The 16386-nt window shown below is 38.2% G+C and overlaps 1 protein-coding gene across 1 annotated transcript in view; it reads left to right on the top strand.

Annotated features, from left to right (window-relative positions):
• The window catches only part of SYNE2 (spectrin repeat containing nuclear envelope protein 2), a 258629-nt gene that overhangs the window by 75762 nt on the left and 166481 nt on the right, over positions 1–16386 (top strand). Inside the window, exons 26-36 of the mRNA XM_032235484.1 lie at positions 3–139; positions 950–1097; positions 2008–2564; positions 3635–3811; positions 5671–5821; positions 8149–8307; positions 8980–9141; positions 11425–11526; positions 13247–13447; positions 14695–14866; positions 15384–15496. Of these exons, the coding sequence (XP_032091375.1) occupies positions 3–139; positions 950–1097; positions 2008–2564; positions 3635–3811; positions 5671–5821; positions 8149–8307; positions 8980–9141; positions 11425–11526; positions 13247–13447; positions 14695–14866; positions 15384–15496 (2079 nt within the window). The remainder of the gene's footprint in view (positions 1–2; positions 140–949; positions 1098–2007; positions 2565–3634; positions 3812–5670; positions 5822–8148; positions 8308–8979; positions 9142–11424; positions 11527–13246; positions 13448–14694; positions 14867–15383; positions 15497–16386) is intronic.

The raw sequence follows: 16386 nt of genomic DNA, 5'->3' as shown, positions 1-16386 counted from the left end.
AGGCTTTAGATAGTAAAGGTGATTCTTCCTGGAAACCTTTTGATTCTGTGGCTTCACAGTTAGTGAAGTTCTCATGTGAGATGGACTTGGAGGATTTGCACAAAGAATGGGATGAGCTGCAGTTTGCTTTAGATAAAAGGTACAGTTGGCAAATTAAAATTTGAAGAAGCAGTGGGCTAATTGACTGGACATAAGGGAAGCACACATAGATTTTGTCTTTAAGAAAATCAGTGATGCCCTGTTCTGAACTAATCTGACTTATCAGATGGTGTGAGAGATGGAGAAAGTTAGTTCAGCTTGCAGATTGCCTCTTAAGTATTCAGCTGTTCATGTGAAGAGGGGATGGCTTGTACTCCTTATGGACTGAGACCACAGAAAGCGAGAAGTTATAATGTGCAATCTGGATTGATTTCTAGGAAGGTCTCAATTTTTTTTTTAAAGTCATACTTATCTAGCCTTGAAAGGGAACAACAAAGATTCTTCAAAAATGAAGATAACAAAAATGTGCTCAGGTTGCCCCATCATTATGAACTTCTAAGGGAAGTCGTAGTAACTGATATCAAACATTATATCTAATTAGATTTGTCAAGCATAACACATCCATGTGGATGGCCAGTTCTTTGAACAACTTCTGCAGGCAATGAAAGTGATCTTGGGAAGTTTTGCTCTTTTTTTAGACTTTTTCGTTATGCTCACATGGACTAGATATTTTAAACAAAATGGTGAGTTGGGGTGTTGATTATCTTACTCCTGTTAGTCAAAATTTTACAAAGCCTGGCTGATCCTCTAAAGCTAAGACCTATTAACTTTGATGAAAAAGAAATCCTCGGGTGTATACCACATTCTATGTTAATTGAGTTGTGTCAAGAACTACTCTCTCTTTATATATTGTACAACATGTGGAGACATTTCCTTAAGCGATGTTCATTTTGTACTTGCTGTCCTACAGGATGGAATCTTTAAAGGCTGCTTTGGCCCTTGTTACGCCAATTGAAAATGAATGGGTCTTACTCTGCAAATCAGAAGAACAGCTTTGTAAAAGAGACATTCCACGTTATGTGATGAGTAAAACTGATCTTCTGTACAAGAAAGTGAAGGTTTGTACTGATTATGTTGAAATTTTCTTGTGAATTCGAAGCACACCTATTCATCTTCAATAGGTTAGCACCAGATTCTTCTAGAGCATTATCTTTAGTCACAGAAATCCTAAGTGCAAAACTGCAAAAAGAAATTTTCAGAAAAGAACTTGGAAGCAGGACTGCTGAAGCCTCTTTTCTCAGTTCAATTTCCCAATCTCAGCCATTTTTCTCTAAGGGAAAGTAGTAGAAAGGTTCTGAATCTTTCTTACTTTGTATTATACTATAATGTTTATCATGGCCAAAAGACCCAAAGACTTCTTTAAGTGCTTTCCTTCAAATCTGTTTATTCCCCTAGAAGAATAAATGGGTCTGCTCATCATTTTTCATCTCTTCATCTCTTCATTTAAGAGCCAAGGTGGCGCAGTGGTTAAATGCAGCACTGCAGGCTACTGCTAGATCAGCAGGTCAGCGGTTCAAATCTCACCGGCTCAGGGTTGACTCAGCCTTCCATCCTTCCGAGGTGGGTAAAATGAGGACCCAGATTGTTGGGGGCAATATGCTGACTCTCTGTAAACCGCTTAGAGAGGCCTGAAAGGCCTATGAAGCGGTATATAAGTCTACTGCTATTGCTATTGCTATTCATCTATAAAAGTAGATATGATGCTTAGAAATATAAGAAACTAGAGTACTTTATATCAGGTTGACCTGTTGGTCCATCAACATTGACCAGTAATAGCTTTTTAGACTATTAGGAAGGAGTTTTTCCAGCCTTCCGTAGAGAAGTCAGGTTTTCAACCTGTGCCTTTCTGAATAAAAGTATGCAGCCTAACATTTTTCTATAGAGCCACCTCTCATTTCTCAGATTTAGCATTGTAGTTAATAGTATGCATAAAATATAGTTTCCCAATCCTATCGTTCTTTCTTTCAGAAAATTCAGGCATCTATATCAAATTGTATTGAACAATGCAACAGCCAAGAACAAAAAAGCCCTGTAGGATGGACAATTGACCAAAGAGATCGGCAGGCCATTGGTTTAATGATCAGCGAGTATAAAATACGGTTAGAAAAACTGAGTCAAAAGATACAAGCCATTGAAACAGTTTTACAAGATTTTGAAAGTTTTCTGGCTTCCTTGAGATATATTCAATGTTCTATGGATGCTTCTACATCGCTGAGCTGGTCTCCACAGTCAATGGAGGAGGTTTCTCACATGGAGAAAGAAGCCAAATCTCTAGATGAGAAATTTAAGCAGCTTCATATCTATTTGGTAGAGGCTGAAAGCGGTAAAAAGATGAGCTGTGAAGAGCTGGTAGCAGATTTACTTGTAAAAGAATGCCCCTCTATTGGTTCTGAAGCAACTCAGAATCAAAAGACTGAAGAATTTTCCTCGAGGAATAATGAGCTACTTAAAAATCTTCAGGATATATATGATTCAATCAGTGGGATAGGCTTGAGGGACCCAACAATTCCTGCTATTTCACAAAGGTAAAAAAAACTTTTTTTCACTAATTCTTAGATCTTATGGTTGAGAATTTTGGAAGTTGAAGCCCTTCTTCAAACTAGAAGCATTTTAAAATAATATAATGATAAAATACAACACAATACTGTATATACTCGAGTATAAGCCTAGTTTTTCAGCCCACTTTTTGGGCTGAAAAAAGCCGCCTCGGCTTATACTCGAGTCAGTGAAAAATTTGCCCGAAATGGAGGAGAAAAAGGGGCGGGGCCATGCCGCTGGGTGACACTCGTGAATGGCCCAGTGCCCCTGTGAGTTTCCCCTCCCTCTGTGTCAGTTTGCCGCGCAGCGCGCACCGCACCATCCCCCCTCCTCACGTTCTAATGTAATGCAGGGCTGTCTTACGATTCCCCTTCCTCCCCCTCCTGCCGCTCTGCAACGATGTCCCACCTCCTCCTTGTTATGGCAAGCAGCCACATAGCGATGTCCCACCTCCTCTGGTACAGTGATCCAATGATAGGAATCACTGTGCCGTGTGTCATAGGAGGCGGGACATCGCTCCCGCGGCTGCACGGGACATCATCATCACAGCGGGACATCAGCATCATGAGGTGAGTGAAGTATTTCATTGAATACACCGCTAGTTTACTGTTTTTCTTTGAAATAAATATTCAAAAACATTATTGGTATCTATTTTTATTTTTGAAATTTACCGGTAGCTGCTGCATTTCCCACCCTAGGCTTATACTCGAGTCAATAACTTTTCCAGTTTTTTGTGGTAAAATTAGGTGCCTCGGCTTATATTCGGGTCGGCCTATACTCGAGTATATACGGTAAATCTGAAAGGTCTATTTTTCAGGAGGCACTTGACTTTCTTGCTTTTCCTTGAAGATGTCACACTTCACATCCAAGAAGCTTCTTCAGCTCTAACAAGGAATTCCAGTTGCCTCCTGAAAAAGCACTTTTGGGACAACCATCACCTGGATGACTGAGAATTTCCATAGACATAATAAATCAAAGTATTTTGAAATAAAGAATATCAGAATAGTCACAGTGAAATTATAAGGTATCAGTCTGTTTTTTACTCCTGATAATATAGGTTGAAGTTGCTTGATGAACTGTGGAAGAAGTTGGATCGCTGTGCTCCAGAAATGAAAGCCTTGAATGAGATTAGTCAATTTTCCCAGTTGCCAAAAGCCCAGGAGAATGAAGTCAGTCAGCAGTGGGGATTTACCCAGGGCCTATGGAAGAAGACTAAACTTGCCATTACTGAAAAGTAGGTCACAATTCTATATGTATATGTGCCTCCAAGGAAGTCCTACTGGAATTCAATAAAAGTTACTTCTGAATAGGACTATACCAGAGGTGGTATTCAGCAGGGTCTGACCAGTTGTGGAGAGCCAGTAGTAGAAATTTTGAGACCCAGCAAATACCACCTCTGACTGGTCCCGCTCCCATCTATTCTCTGCCTCCTGAGTCCCAGCTGATCGGGAGGAAATGGCTATTTTGCAGTATCCTTCCCCTGGAGTGTGGAGAGAATGGAGATTTTATAGTATCCTTCTCCTGCCACACCCACCAAGCCACGCCCACACACCCGGTAGTAAAATATTTTGAATCCCACCACTGGACTGTTTATGCTATTCTGCTATATTTCATGCAGCTGTAGACTGCGATTTACCCATCTTCACACATTGCAATAAATTAGAGATAAATGATCACTCATGCTGGACTCATAAATGATCACTCATAACTTCCTTTTGATATCTCCTTTAATTGGAAGTTAAAGAACTCATGAAAAAATTGTTTATGTTTATCAAAATTATTAAGTCTGTCAAACAAGTCAGTTATTGGAAGCCAAGAGCAAAATATATTTTCTGCCTGTGGTTGTGCGAAAAATCAACTTGGAACTTTTGGTTTGTTGTTGTTGTTAGTTGTGATGTTGTGTCCAACCCATCGTGACCCCATGGACAACATTCTTCCAGGCCTTCCTGCCCTCTACCATCCCCTGGAGTCCATTTAAGCTCATGTCTACTGCTTCGGTGACTCCATTCAGCAACCTCATTCTCTATCGTTCCCTTCTTCTTTTGCCTTCAATCTTTCCCAGCATTAGGCTTTTCTCCAGTGAGTCCTTCCTTCTCATTAGGTGGCCAACGTATTTCAGTTTCATCTTCAGGATCTGGCCTTCTAAAGAGCAGTCAGGGTTGATCTCCTCTAGGACTGACCGGTGTGATCACTTGCAGTCCAAGGGACTCGCAGGAGTTTTCTCCAGCACCATAGTTCAAAGGCCTCAATATGTGCTCAGCCTTTCTTATGGTCCAATTTTCACAGCCATACATTGCAACTGGGAAAACCATAGCCGTAACTATTTGTACTTTTGTTGGCAGGGTGATGTCTCTTCTTTTGGTTTTAACTTTTCTATTTGTTTTTATTTATCTGCTTTTGGTTTTAACCAAAATTTTAACTTTTGGTTAAAATACTATAAAAATAAAAATGTGCCTAGAAATTGCAAAAAAAGAAAATTTATTTGGAAGAAAAATGCATACACAAGCAATATATTTAGCAAGTGAGTTGACTTGTTCATAGAAAGCCAGAATTCTCATGAATCCTGGCTGGGTCAGTTCTCTTACTTGGAAATAAGATTTCAACTTTCAAATATTACAACTTTTGTGTGTGTTCATTTAACAACTGCCTTGCATAATGACCAAGTTGCTAGTCCCAATTGTGGGAGACATAGATACTTTTAGTCTCTTTTTCTCTTTACATGATCAGTTACCTTCATAATAAATAGATGCCAATTATAGGCATCTATCATAACTAGAACACCAGCTTAGGAGTGGGCGATGCAAAACTGGAAATAAGTTAAACTCCTCTCCTTATGTAGTATGATTCTAATTTTAATTTTCCTCTAAGATGGTATATGAAACTATGAAAGAATATTCCTGCATTTAATCCCTAGTTTACTCCTAAAGGCTACTAATTCTCTTCTTCCTTTTTGTAAAAGCTTAGTTACTTTGAAATTGAATGGGCACACTGGATTCGTTGACGTGTTCATAATCATTCAAAAATAAGGTTCTCTAATTTTAGGCAGATGTGTAAATGTCTTCAATTTTCTTTTGGCTTTGTTCCCTTCTATAGGCGTGACTACTGTAAAAGCACAATGGATCTCTTGAAGCAATATCAAAGCTGCAAAACCTATTTGACTAGCATTATTCTGAAGCAAGAGAATGCCCTATCACAGCAAGCCTCTTACATGGGAAAAGAAAACCTGCAGAAGATAATTGCTAAGGTGAAGTTTTAGGGAATTTTTGTACCGAGGAAACCACTTTCTCTGGTTCTTTGCAAATGAACAACACCCTGTAGCATTCAGTGGTGGATACGGGGCACAATGCATTGACAACTGGAAGGCTTTCATTTTAAACAAAGACCTAGCAATTATTCATAAGTATTTTTCCTCCTTTGCTGCTGATCACTGCATTAAAAGACAGCTGTAATGTTTTAAATATATCATCAGTTATATACTGCTTAGGTACAGTATATCATCAGTTAACACAAAGGTCTAATCCAGGGGTGTCAAACACAAGGTTTTTGGGCCACATCTGGCCCATGGGGAGTTTAGATGGGGCGTAGGGCTTCCCTGGAAACAGCGAATGACCACCCTAGCCTCACCCACCCCAGCCCCTGAGGTCAAACGCAGCCCTGATGTGGTCCTCAATGAAATCGAGTTTGACCCCCCGTCTAATCCCTAGTCATGAAATCCTATAAAGCCCTCAGTTCAGAGTATTATCCTCAATTTGAACAGCCAGTGTCTGGCTCAAGAACACTATGTTTTATGGGCAGAAACGGTGTCTTATTTTTTGGTTTGTTGCTGCCTATCCAGTACAGCTAGTAACTTACAGATTCATAGTGAACAAAGATAAAATCCTAATAATCCTACTCTAGGAGTGTGTGCAGCATGTTCTAGTGAAATGGGAATTATGAATCTGGGTAGATTATAGTCCAGAGATGCATTGCTTGGTGCCCTTTGGCTAATACCTATTAAGCACCGATTGCATTCCTCCCAGCCTGCCACAGATACAATCTGAAAACAAATTATCTCTGCTATGGAACACAGTCATCTTAGCAGTGATTCATTGGAGAAGCCCCACCTGTGTACCGTGTTGCCATCAACACTCCAAGGGGAGATAGGAGACAAGGCTCCCAAGCCAACAAACTTTGGGCTTCTTCCAGGCTTCCTCCTTCAAGTGTTGAGATTTTTCAAATGTTACCATGTCTATAGGCAAAGCTTCCTGTTGATTAAGATATAGATAAGTTTCATGTATCTTACTGTAGGATAGAGGAAGAAATACTCACAGGTACCCAACTTTCCATAGATGATGAAATATATCTCTGAAACAAGATCTTAATACAGGTAGCCCTCGGCTTACGACCTCAATTGATCCCAAGCTTTCTGCTGCTAAGTGAGACTTTGTTAAGTGGATTTTGCCTCATTTTATGACTTTTCTTGCCACAGTTGTTAAGTGAATCACCGTAGTTGTTCAGTTAGTAACACAGTTGTTAAGTGAATCTGGCTTCCCTGTTGACTTTGCATGTCAGAAGGTTGCACATGACACATGGTGATGCTGCAGTGTCATAAGTGTGAAAAATGGTCATAAGTCACTTTTTTCAGTGCTGTTATAACTTCAAACAGTCACTAAATGAACTGTTGTACATTGAGGACTACCTGTTTAGGATATTTGAATATGTCAATATTTCCATGCTTGAATGGGAAACAAAGTTTATCAATAGGCAACACTGTCAACATTAACAAAAAATATAAAGAAAAGAGGTGGATGATTCAGAATTTGATAATAGGTACTTGTTACTTTGCTTGCCTTAAAGATTTAAATTTACCTCAAAGAGGACTTGAAATGGGTCATTCCATTTCAGAAAAAACTTGACATCTCTTCTGTATCTTTGTTACTTAAATAAAGGCTTAAAAATTTCTCATTTCTGATCTTTTAGGATTCTCCCCAGCTTATGCATAATGTAATTACTAATAAGAGTCAGAATCCAAATGCTTATGTGTGATGTATCTTTCATTTCTTCCAAGATTGTTTTAATTGGATTCAACAATGCCATGAGCATTTTCTCACACATCAATTGCTATATTTCCAGTTTATTAATTCACAGGTGCAAAAAGAGGGTCCTTCGCTGTGGGTTTGGGTTTTTTTTAAGGGTATTGGCCTTTAAAACACAGGTCTGCCCTGTCATTCCTGATCTGGCTCAATTCTGCATTGGCATTTCTAAGGAAAGAAATTGATCAGAATTCTACCCCCCCCCTCCAAAGTATGCAGAGTTTCATGCTTATTTTTTCTGTTAGAAGAATAAGAGGACAAGTTGTCGATCATCTGTTGCTCCAAAACCTTTGCCCTCCTTTCTCATTGTCTAGCTGGATGTACTAAAAACAGAATATTGTCTGACAGGGAACAAAGCTGTCATTAACAAAAGCTTTATAATTGCCAAGACGTAAAGGTCAGTGCTCCACTGCCTGTGTTTGTGTGTTTTGGGGGCATAAAAGAGCCACTTCAGAAGTCCCAAGTGGAAAATAAAAATGTTATTCTCATCTTTTCATAGGTCAACATGGCAAAGGAGGAATTTAACAGTTGCTCTGAAGATGTTGATAGATTAAACCAAATGTGCAAAAATCTTCAGTCTCAAGTGAACAAAATGAAGAGTTTTGAGGAGCCCCCATTTGAGAATGAGGCTAATGCTATAGTGGACCGATGGCTGGATGTATGTTATATAAGCTAACTATAAGGATGTTCCAGATTATCGTTCATTGTAATAATTAATTTTGACTTCCAAGTATTATTCAAAGTAAATGAAATTAAATATAGCATGATGAGAAACCCAAAAGGAGGGAAATTTGAGTTATAATTGGAGCATGCTTAAAACAAAGTGGGACTCAAAGAAATGCAAATTCTTGTTGGAGATAATTCTCAAAGATGTAAACAAACAATCAATATTGTCTTGTGCTGTTTATATTGCTTAGCGCTCCCAGGAGTTTTTCCATTAGCGCAGATCTTAAGCATGTGTTACTTCAATGCTTTAAAAAGCCAGAGAAGGATATTGACTGCCTAATGAATATGCTCAGGCGGTTCCTAACTAAAACCAGTTAGAACACATTATTGGGAGAAGATTCCATCTAATAAACCAAGCCACCTTGCCAAACCTGTCTCTAGAGTCTGGAGAGCTATTGTGATCTTTGATATGATAATTGTTAAAACCATATTTGGCAAGAAACTGGCTGTATCCCATGGGAACATTGGATTACTTCCCTCCCCTTATTTCTTTATGTGTCTAGCTTCATTTTACCTTGCCTCTCTCTTCATGTTCTTGCTTGATTAGAAAGCTTTATGTTCCGTTTCTTTCTCTTTTTTTGGAAAACATAATTCCCTCTTCCAGATCAATGAGCGGACTGAAAGCTATTGTGAAAACATGGAAAAAGCTCTGGCTTTATGGGACAGGCTTCTTAACATATCCAGTTTGATTGATGAATGGTCAGATACAGTTCAGAAGAACTTAGAAGATGGGAACGTGACTGAAAAGGAATTGGAAGAATTGGAGGTATGGTTCATGGGGATTATTTGTCATTCCGTAAGTGTGGGCAACTTTTTCTAAACTAGATGGAAGAACGGGACAATGCCCTCAAGGTGTGACTCAAGATATAAAGTTCTGTTTTTTTCTTCCTCCTTGTTTTCTCTTCCATAGTGCCATCCTTTCTGCTATTTTTTTCCATTTGCTTATTGATCACCACAAACACTGCCTCCAGGATGATTCATTCATTCATTCATTCATTCATTCATTCATTCATTCATTCATTTATTTATTATTTGTTAAATTTATAGGCAGCCCAATCCCGGAGAATATATACATCCCACTTGGCTTTCTTCTCTGTGCTTGAATGCAATGATAAGATTCATTCATAAAATTCCTTGCATTTCTTTATGAGATGCAGATATGAAAAAGATATGTTTGAAAAGCTATTTTTATCATGAAAAGGGAACTTTAATTCAAAATGATAGTAGGTGTTAACAACAAAATTTAACATGAGGTCTTCAAAACCCTTACCATTCTTATATTAAGATGCAGCCTGTTCTAAAAAAGGAATAGGAATTCAGTGCAAATAATTTGTCTGTCATGAGAAAGTTCTTTTATTTTCAGTCAAATCATTCCCTCATATTGCTCATTACCTACATTAGTGATGGTAGATCTGTGGTGGTAACTCTGTGACAGTTCAAATAACAGTCTTTCTCCATCGTACCTGAAGATGGCAGAAATTGATCTCGGAGCCTTTTGATATGCGAAGTGTGTAATCTATCACTGCAAAAAGCTTGAGACCAATAAATGAAGATTATATTAATATATGGAAACCCTGCTACATTATGTAACCAGATAAATATTACCAATATTATTTTGGCTTCCTTGCTACATGTACTTAAAGGCTTCCTTCAAAGCCTTTAACTACATGTAGCAAGGCCACAATCAGGGATTTTGAAAACTGTAGCCATCTAAAAGCCTTTACTTTGTCTATTTATTAGAACAGTACAAAAATCATGCAAAACATCATGGAAATATCATCACCACAAATATCTCAAAGTGCCTATCAACCACTCTAGTCCAAGCCAGGTTTTAAGGACTTATTTGAATAGGGTCAGAGTGTGGGGCCACACAAGTATGACCAAACTATGAGGGACTATCCTCAGAGCCTTGTTATACAAATAACAATATTTGTCAAGTTCTCTTCAGTCATTGCTTTACCTGTAATTCTTCAAAAATGCCAGGTGGGTATGTTTATAAGGTTGTCCAACTCAACACTGGGTGGTGTACAAAATAAAACCAAAAGTACTTAAAAACAAAAGCAAATTAATGGAAGGGGGACACATACTTTAATAGAAACACTGAACACCACTTGGGTATATCCTGGCCTGTTCCCGAGTCAGAGGAATAAACCCCAGGTTTTCAGAGATGATTTAAAGATTCAAAAGGTCAGGGCAGCCTAAATCTCCAGGGAGATGTTATTCCAAAGAGCAGATGCTATGCGAAAAATGCCTTCTAGTTCTTATCAAATTACATTGCTTAATGGAGTGTTTCTCAATCCCAGCAACTTTAAGACAGTTCCCAGAATTCCTTAGCTGGGCTCTATGGATTTTACAGAAGAGGCAGAAAAGATGGGAAAGAGGCAATCGCTCTGGTATTCAGGCTGTGTGCCTTGAAGGGCTTCCTAGGAGGTAATCATCAGTGATAGTCAGTCTAGTTTAGAGGTGTCAAACTCGATTTCATTGAGGACTGCATCAGGGGTGTGTTTGATCTTGGGAGGTCAGGCCATGCACGTGGCCAGGGGGCGTGGCCAGCTCGACATAACTTGTTGAGGCTCCATTTTTGACCATGATGTCCTCATGCAGCTCTCTGCTGCTGAAAACAGTTTGTGTGGCCTCCCCGGCCTTCCATTTTAGCTGGCAGAGGGCTGCAGGAGGCCATTGCAGCCAGAAACATAGCCAAGATACGCCTTGCATGGTCTCCCTGAACTCTGTTTTTGCTGGCAGAGGCACCACGGGCAAGCCCTTTGCTGTTTCCAGGGCGGCCCCACAGACCAGATCTAAGCATCCCGCGGGGTGGATCTGACCCCGAGGCCTTGAGTTTGACACCCCTGGACTAGTTTAATAGCAGAGGTGCTACATGGGTATCCTGAGTTGTATTCATAACTGTTTATGCCATTGTATTTTGGCCCAGTTGTTGATTCTAACAACCTTCAAGTGCAGCGGATTATGGTTTCATTCAATAATAACTGGTAAAATAAAATTTACAATTGGATAGTTTGTACATAACCTGTTTTCTGTATCTTCTCAGGCTGATGTCCTATTCCAAGAAAAAAAGTTAGAGGAATTTGATACACAGGTGGATGAAATTCAGAATCTTCTTAACAGCACTGAACCCCCACTTGAACTACAGGTAAAAGAGGAGGATTAACAAAAATTATGATTGCAGTTGATATAATAGGCCTGCCCATCTTTGTTGTCCCAAAAAGATTTTCTATGCCTTCGTATTGCCTTGCAATAATGAAAAAACAAATTGTAAAGATCTCTTTTGCCATCAGGTCTAGATGACTATAGGAATAAAACCTCAAGAAGGCCCCCTTCCTTGCTCTTTAACTTCAAGGGAGAAAGGTTGAGTTGGTCAGGAATTAGCTGGGCTCATATCCAGGCTAAAAATGCTCCCATCTAGTGGTTTTCTGGAGTTTTAAAGGTGAGAAGCAATAGCTCTAATTCAGCTATTTTCCCTTCCTAGTCATCTTAGTTGAGATTTAAAAGATTAGGACATAGGTTAATTCTGTGTAATTCTGAGAAACAGAAATCTCTGGAAACTTGCCTTGCCAGAAGTATCTGGCTATTACAATTAGGAAATTTTATAAGTGTGTTTGTGCCTCAGTATGTGCATCTGTGTGTGTATGTGTGGCATGCCTTCCTCGTAAGTATTTGAATATCTGTGTAGAAGGGGATATTTCTCATAATCCTCTCTTTGTTGCATGTCAGGAGAGGGTATAACACTAATAAAGATGCTTAGCACCTAAATTAGACATTTTGGGGAGGGAGGATTGCAACAAAACATTTGCACAACATTTACAACATCCTTGGCAGGCCATGAAATAAAGGAAATATTTTCAGTGATGTTCTCAAAAAAAATGCTAGAAATATTCTGCCTAAGTTATGGGGAAATTATTTTAACAAGTAGTGCATAGTAAAAAGGATTTCTCTGAAGAAAGAAATATTCTGTCCTGAATATATTGTTGCTTTTGGTTGACCTGTTGACCTTAATAATTTGTGATGCTGTCGATCAACATCTCCTTTGAATGCTAGGTTATGATAGAACATGGTTGCAAACACATTGTTATGAAAACAAACTTGGCAATTTTAATTAGAGCAGAGTTCCCTGAGGTGCCGGTGATCGACCCAGATTGGATCTGGCAATATTATCCAATATTTGCCTTCATTCGTTAATTAGAACTGATTTTCTTGATTTAAGCCTAGCTCAGTGGCTAATACGCTGAGCTTGTTGATCAGAAAGGTTGGCAGTTTGGCAGTTCGAATCCCTAGCGCCATGTAACCGAGTGAGCTCCAGTTACTTGTCCCAGCTTCTGCCAACCTAGCAGTTCAAAATCATGTGAAAACGCAAGTAGAAAAATAAGAACCACCTTTGGTGGGGAAGTAACAGCGTCCCATGTGCCTTCAGCATTTAGTCATGCCGGCCACATGACCACGAGATGTCTTTGGACAGTGCTGGTTCTTTGGTTTTGAAATGGAAATGAGTACCACCCCCTAGAGTTAGCACGCATGTGTGTGCAAGGGGAATCTCTGAAACAAAACTCAGTAGATTATAAGATTTTGTGTTGGTGTGAAAGAAACTTAACACTGTAATGTTATCATGTAGACATTGTAAGGGAAAAACAGAAAACAATTTGAAAATGGAATGCCTTTTTCAGTAACAATTAGTTTCAACCTTTTAAATAAATCTTGGGTATACCTAAAATATGAGATGTATTTATCAATTCTTGCAAAAAAAGGAAATTGTAATTTAAGCAGAAGGCAGATACGTATAGCAATATTTCTCTCCAATTTCTACTAAAATAATCAACGAGAACTCCTAATTTGGCATCTGTTTTGCTCCGTTTCAGGTTATTAAATCTTCTCTTTTGAACAAAATGGAGTTAATAAGAAAGCATTTACCAAATAAGTCAGAACCCACCAAAGTCAATGGCAGTACAACAGAGCTGAAAGGAGACCTTGATCTTGCCAAGACTCAAATTGGAATGACAGAATCTCTTCTGGAAGCTTTATCTCCATCTGATCCTTTGGAGATTTTTACAAAATTGGAGGTACTTCAAACATACACAACACCATGAAGAAGCATCTTTAGTTTGCTTGGCAATGCAAATGATATTCCACCTACAGATAATATTTTGAACTGCTCTTATAACGACATAGATGGAATTTCAATGGTTGGACTTAAAGTGGGATCGGAAAATTGGGAGCTCCATCAATCTCTTCCATATGAATTCTCCATATTCCATTGTCCTGCTACCTTTCATAGGAGTTAAAATTATGTTAATGTCAGTCTCAATCATGATTAATATGAACCAGGATTCAGAGACTGAGTTTGTACAAAATATTAAACCACAATGGATGGGCATATAAGTAAAAAAACCACAAGTGTACATAGGTTTAGCACAATCTAGTTATACGTGGGCAAGATTCACACATAAATGAGCCATAATGTGATTTTTGAATTATGTTACATCATAGTCAGATTGTTTTAACTTACTCAACAAGTTTTAGTTTGAAATCTTGCTTAGCAGTATATGTGAACATAATATAGGTTAGTAACTAGCTTCAAAAACTTATTAAAAACAAAATCCAATCACATTTACTTATGTCAGCATTGTCAAATTATTACATTTGGACATTGATAATTGTATATTTATATGATTGCTATTATTTATGACTGTACAGAGTTTTAAATTCAGTAGGTGAAGGAGTGATGCAGAGCCTGTGGGAATAAGCACATCATATCTTTTGTCATATCTTTAAATTCAAATGTGTCAGACATTGAGGAAAGAAAGACCATTAACTCCATTTGATTGAAATGATTGAAATTGAAATTGAGATTGAAACTAAAGTTTAGTGGTTGCAGTGAAAGTAAAGCTAGAACTGAATATTCCAATGAAAGGTTTTACTCCCCCCCCCCGCCTTCTTTTGCCTTCTCCCCCTTGATCAATAGGATGTCTTTTGGGATGGCTTGTATGTTTGGCACTTCTCACTACAGTTTCCCATTCAGTTCCTAGGCCAGGTGTCCTTAGAGGCTGATTCATTCCAGTTCCCTTGCAATTTATGGCTGACTGGTTCATTCCCACTTCCTGGTAATTTGTCACAGGATGCCATTTTTTCCCCTGTGCTTTGTATGATCCCAGGAAAAGATGCAACTTCTTTAAAAAGGTGCTAACAAATGTCATTTGAGCATTCTTAATGTTCCTGATTTCCTTGACTTTCTAGGACCTAGCTTACCAAAATTATTTCCAGATGGGTTTTCTCTCAATGTGGAAATGATATTCCCTTTCTTATTTAGGAAATACATCAGAAGATTCTTCATCAAAAACAACACGTCAAATTGCTTCAGAAAGGGACAGGCTATCTGAACCCTGATGTTATTGAATTAAAGAAGCAGCTGACAAGTATCACTGACTTATTTAATTCAAAAAAACAAATATTTCAGGATCACTTTACAACTCTCTTGAACTGTGAGTGAAAAGTTATTTTTATTTTTCTTAAATTGCCAATTTCACGCAGTCCCTGTTTTCCTTAAAAGCAAATTTTAACTGAGGAAAATAGTCTGAATTTACAGTTGTTTTATATAAAAGTGTTTTGAGCCACATAAAGGAACAGAATATAATACTTAAACTGTTTAGAAACATTCATGAAGTAACTACTTCAAATTTTTATATACTTACAATATAGTTAATATAAATTTGTAATTTAATTTTAAAGATATAATTATGTGCAGGGAAAACTGCCTCCTTTTTCAATTTGCTTTAAAATCTATACCTATGATTCTTTTTCAATGTTAAATAATTATTCAAGGATTTTAAATTGTTTTTCTGATTGATACTTAAATTTTTAAAGGCTTTTCCTCCAAGGCCCAAGAGAATCCCAGCAACGACAGAGCTAATTGGTTTGATTCAAATAATGAAGCCCTCTGTCTCTTCATCCTACTAATCTTTTTTTTCCCTTCAAAATTTAAACTGCATCTTCCTGCAGATCAATGTAAGAATTTTGATGATTGGTTCAGCAATGTCCAGATCTCTCTGGAAGAGTGTTTTGGCTCCTTTGAAACAAAAGAGATGGTGGAAAAGAAAATCCATCAACTAATGGTAAGGCGTAAGACTGCAAATTGCGTTGACTGCTTTCCTTCAGGATTCTTCAAATTTTAAATCAATTAGCCATGCTTTTCTCACATTAAAACTAAGGGTGTGTTTTAGTTTCACATATTCTGTATTGTGTGTTCTTTTAGAATACGAAAGAGCAGAACTAGTTAAATAGATTAAAGTTGTGCTATGTAAATTTCAGAGGATGGTAGAGGACAGGAAGGCCTGGAGGAACGTTGTCCGTGGAGTCTCAATGGGTCAGACACGACTTCGCAGCTAACAACAACAACAAATGTAAATTTAGTGTGGGGATGGGTCATAGCATTTCTTTCTTAGTAAATGTACCTTGGGGAGCACAGTGTTAACGCCTGGCTACAAGATCTGGGCTACAAGATCTGAATAACCATAAATGGCAACAAAAATATCTAGAAAAATTGAATTCTTTGCTACTATCTTGAGTTATCCAGATATCCAGCCCTTATCCTGATAAGGCTATGGTTCTAGAAATGTTTAACTGGGGCTGCATGCACAGGGGGCCTCATGCATGTTGTATTTTTGGGGTTTCAGGTCCACACGTACATTTTGGGTACTCAGTCTGGAAAAGGTTAGCCATCACTGTCTTAGGTTTTAGGTTCAAGATGTTAGTTGAGCCTAGTTTGTTGAGCCTTCTGCTATTTGAGGAATTGATTATTTTTACTTATTATCTTTTATTGTGTTTTCTATTGTTTTATATTTGATTAAGGTGGGTGACAATAAATATTGACATAGCAAACCAACTACAAGTTTATTGACTAACAGAACAGCGATTTGATCAAGAATAGAACCTTTGTACAGGTAGTCCTCAACTCACACACTAGAGCCCAACATTTCTATTCCTAAGTGAAACATTTGTTAAG

This window comes from Thamnophis elegans, chromosome 1 (genome assembly GCF_009769535.1).
Source record: "Thamnophis elegans isolate rThaEle1 chromosome 1, rThaEle1.pri, whole genome shotgun sequence".
In the NCBI taxonomy this organism is placed as follows: domain Eukaryota; kingdom Metazoa; phylum Chordata; class Lepidosauria; order Squamata; family Colubridae; genus Thamnophis; species Thamnophis elegans.
The sequence above is the reverse complement of the archived record's forward strand: the minus strand, read 5'-3'. Positions and strand labels throughout refer to the sequence as shown.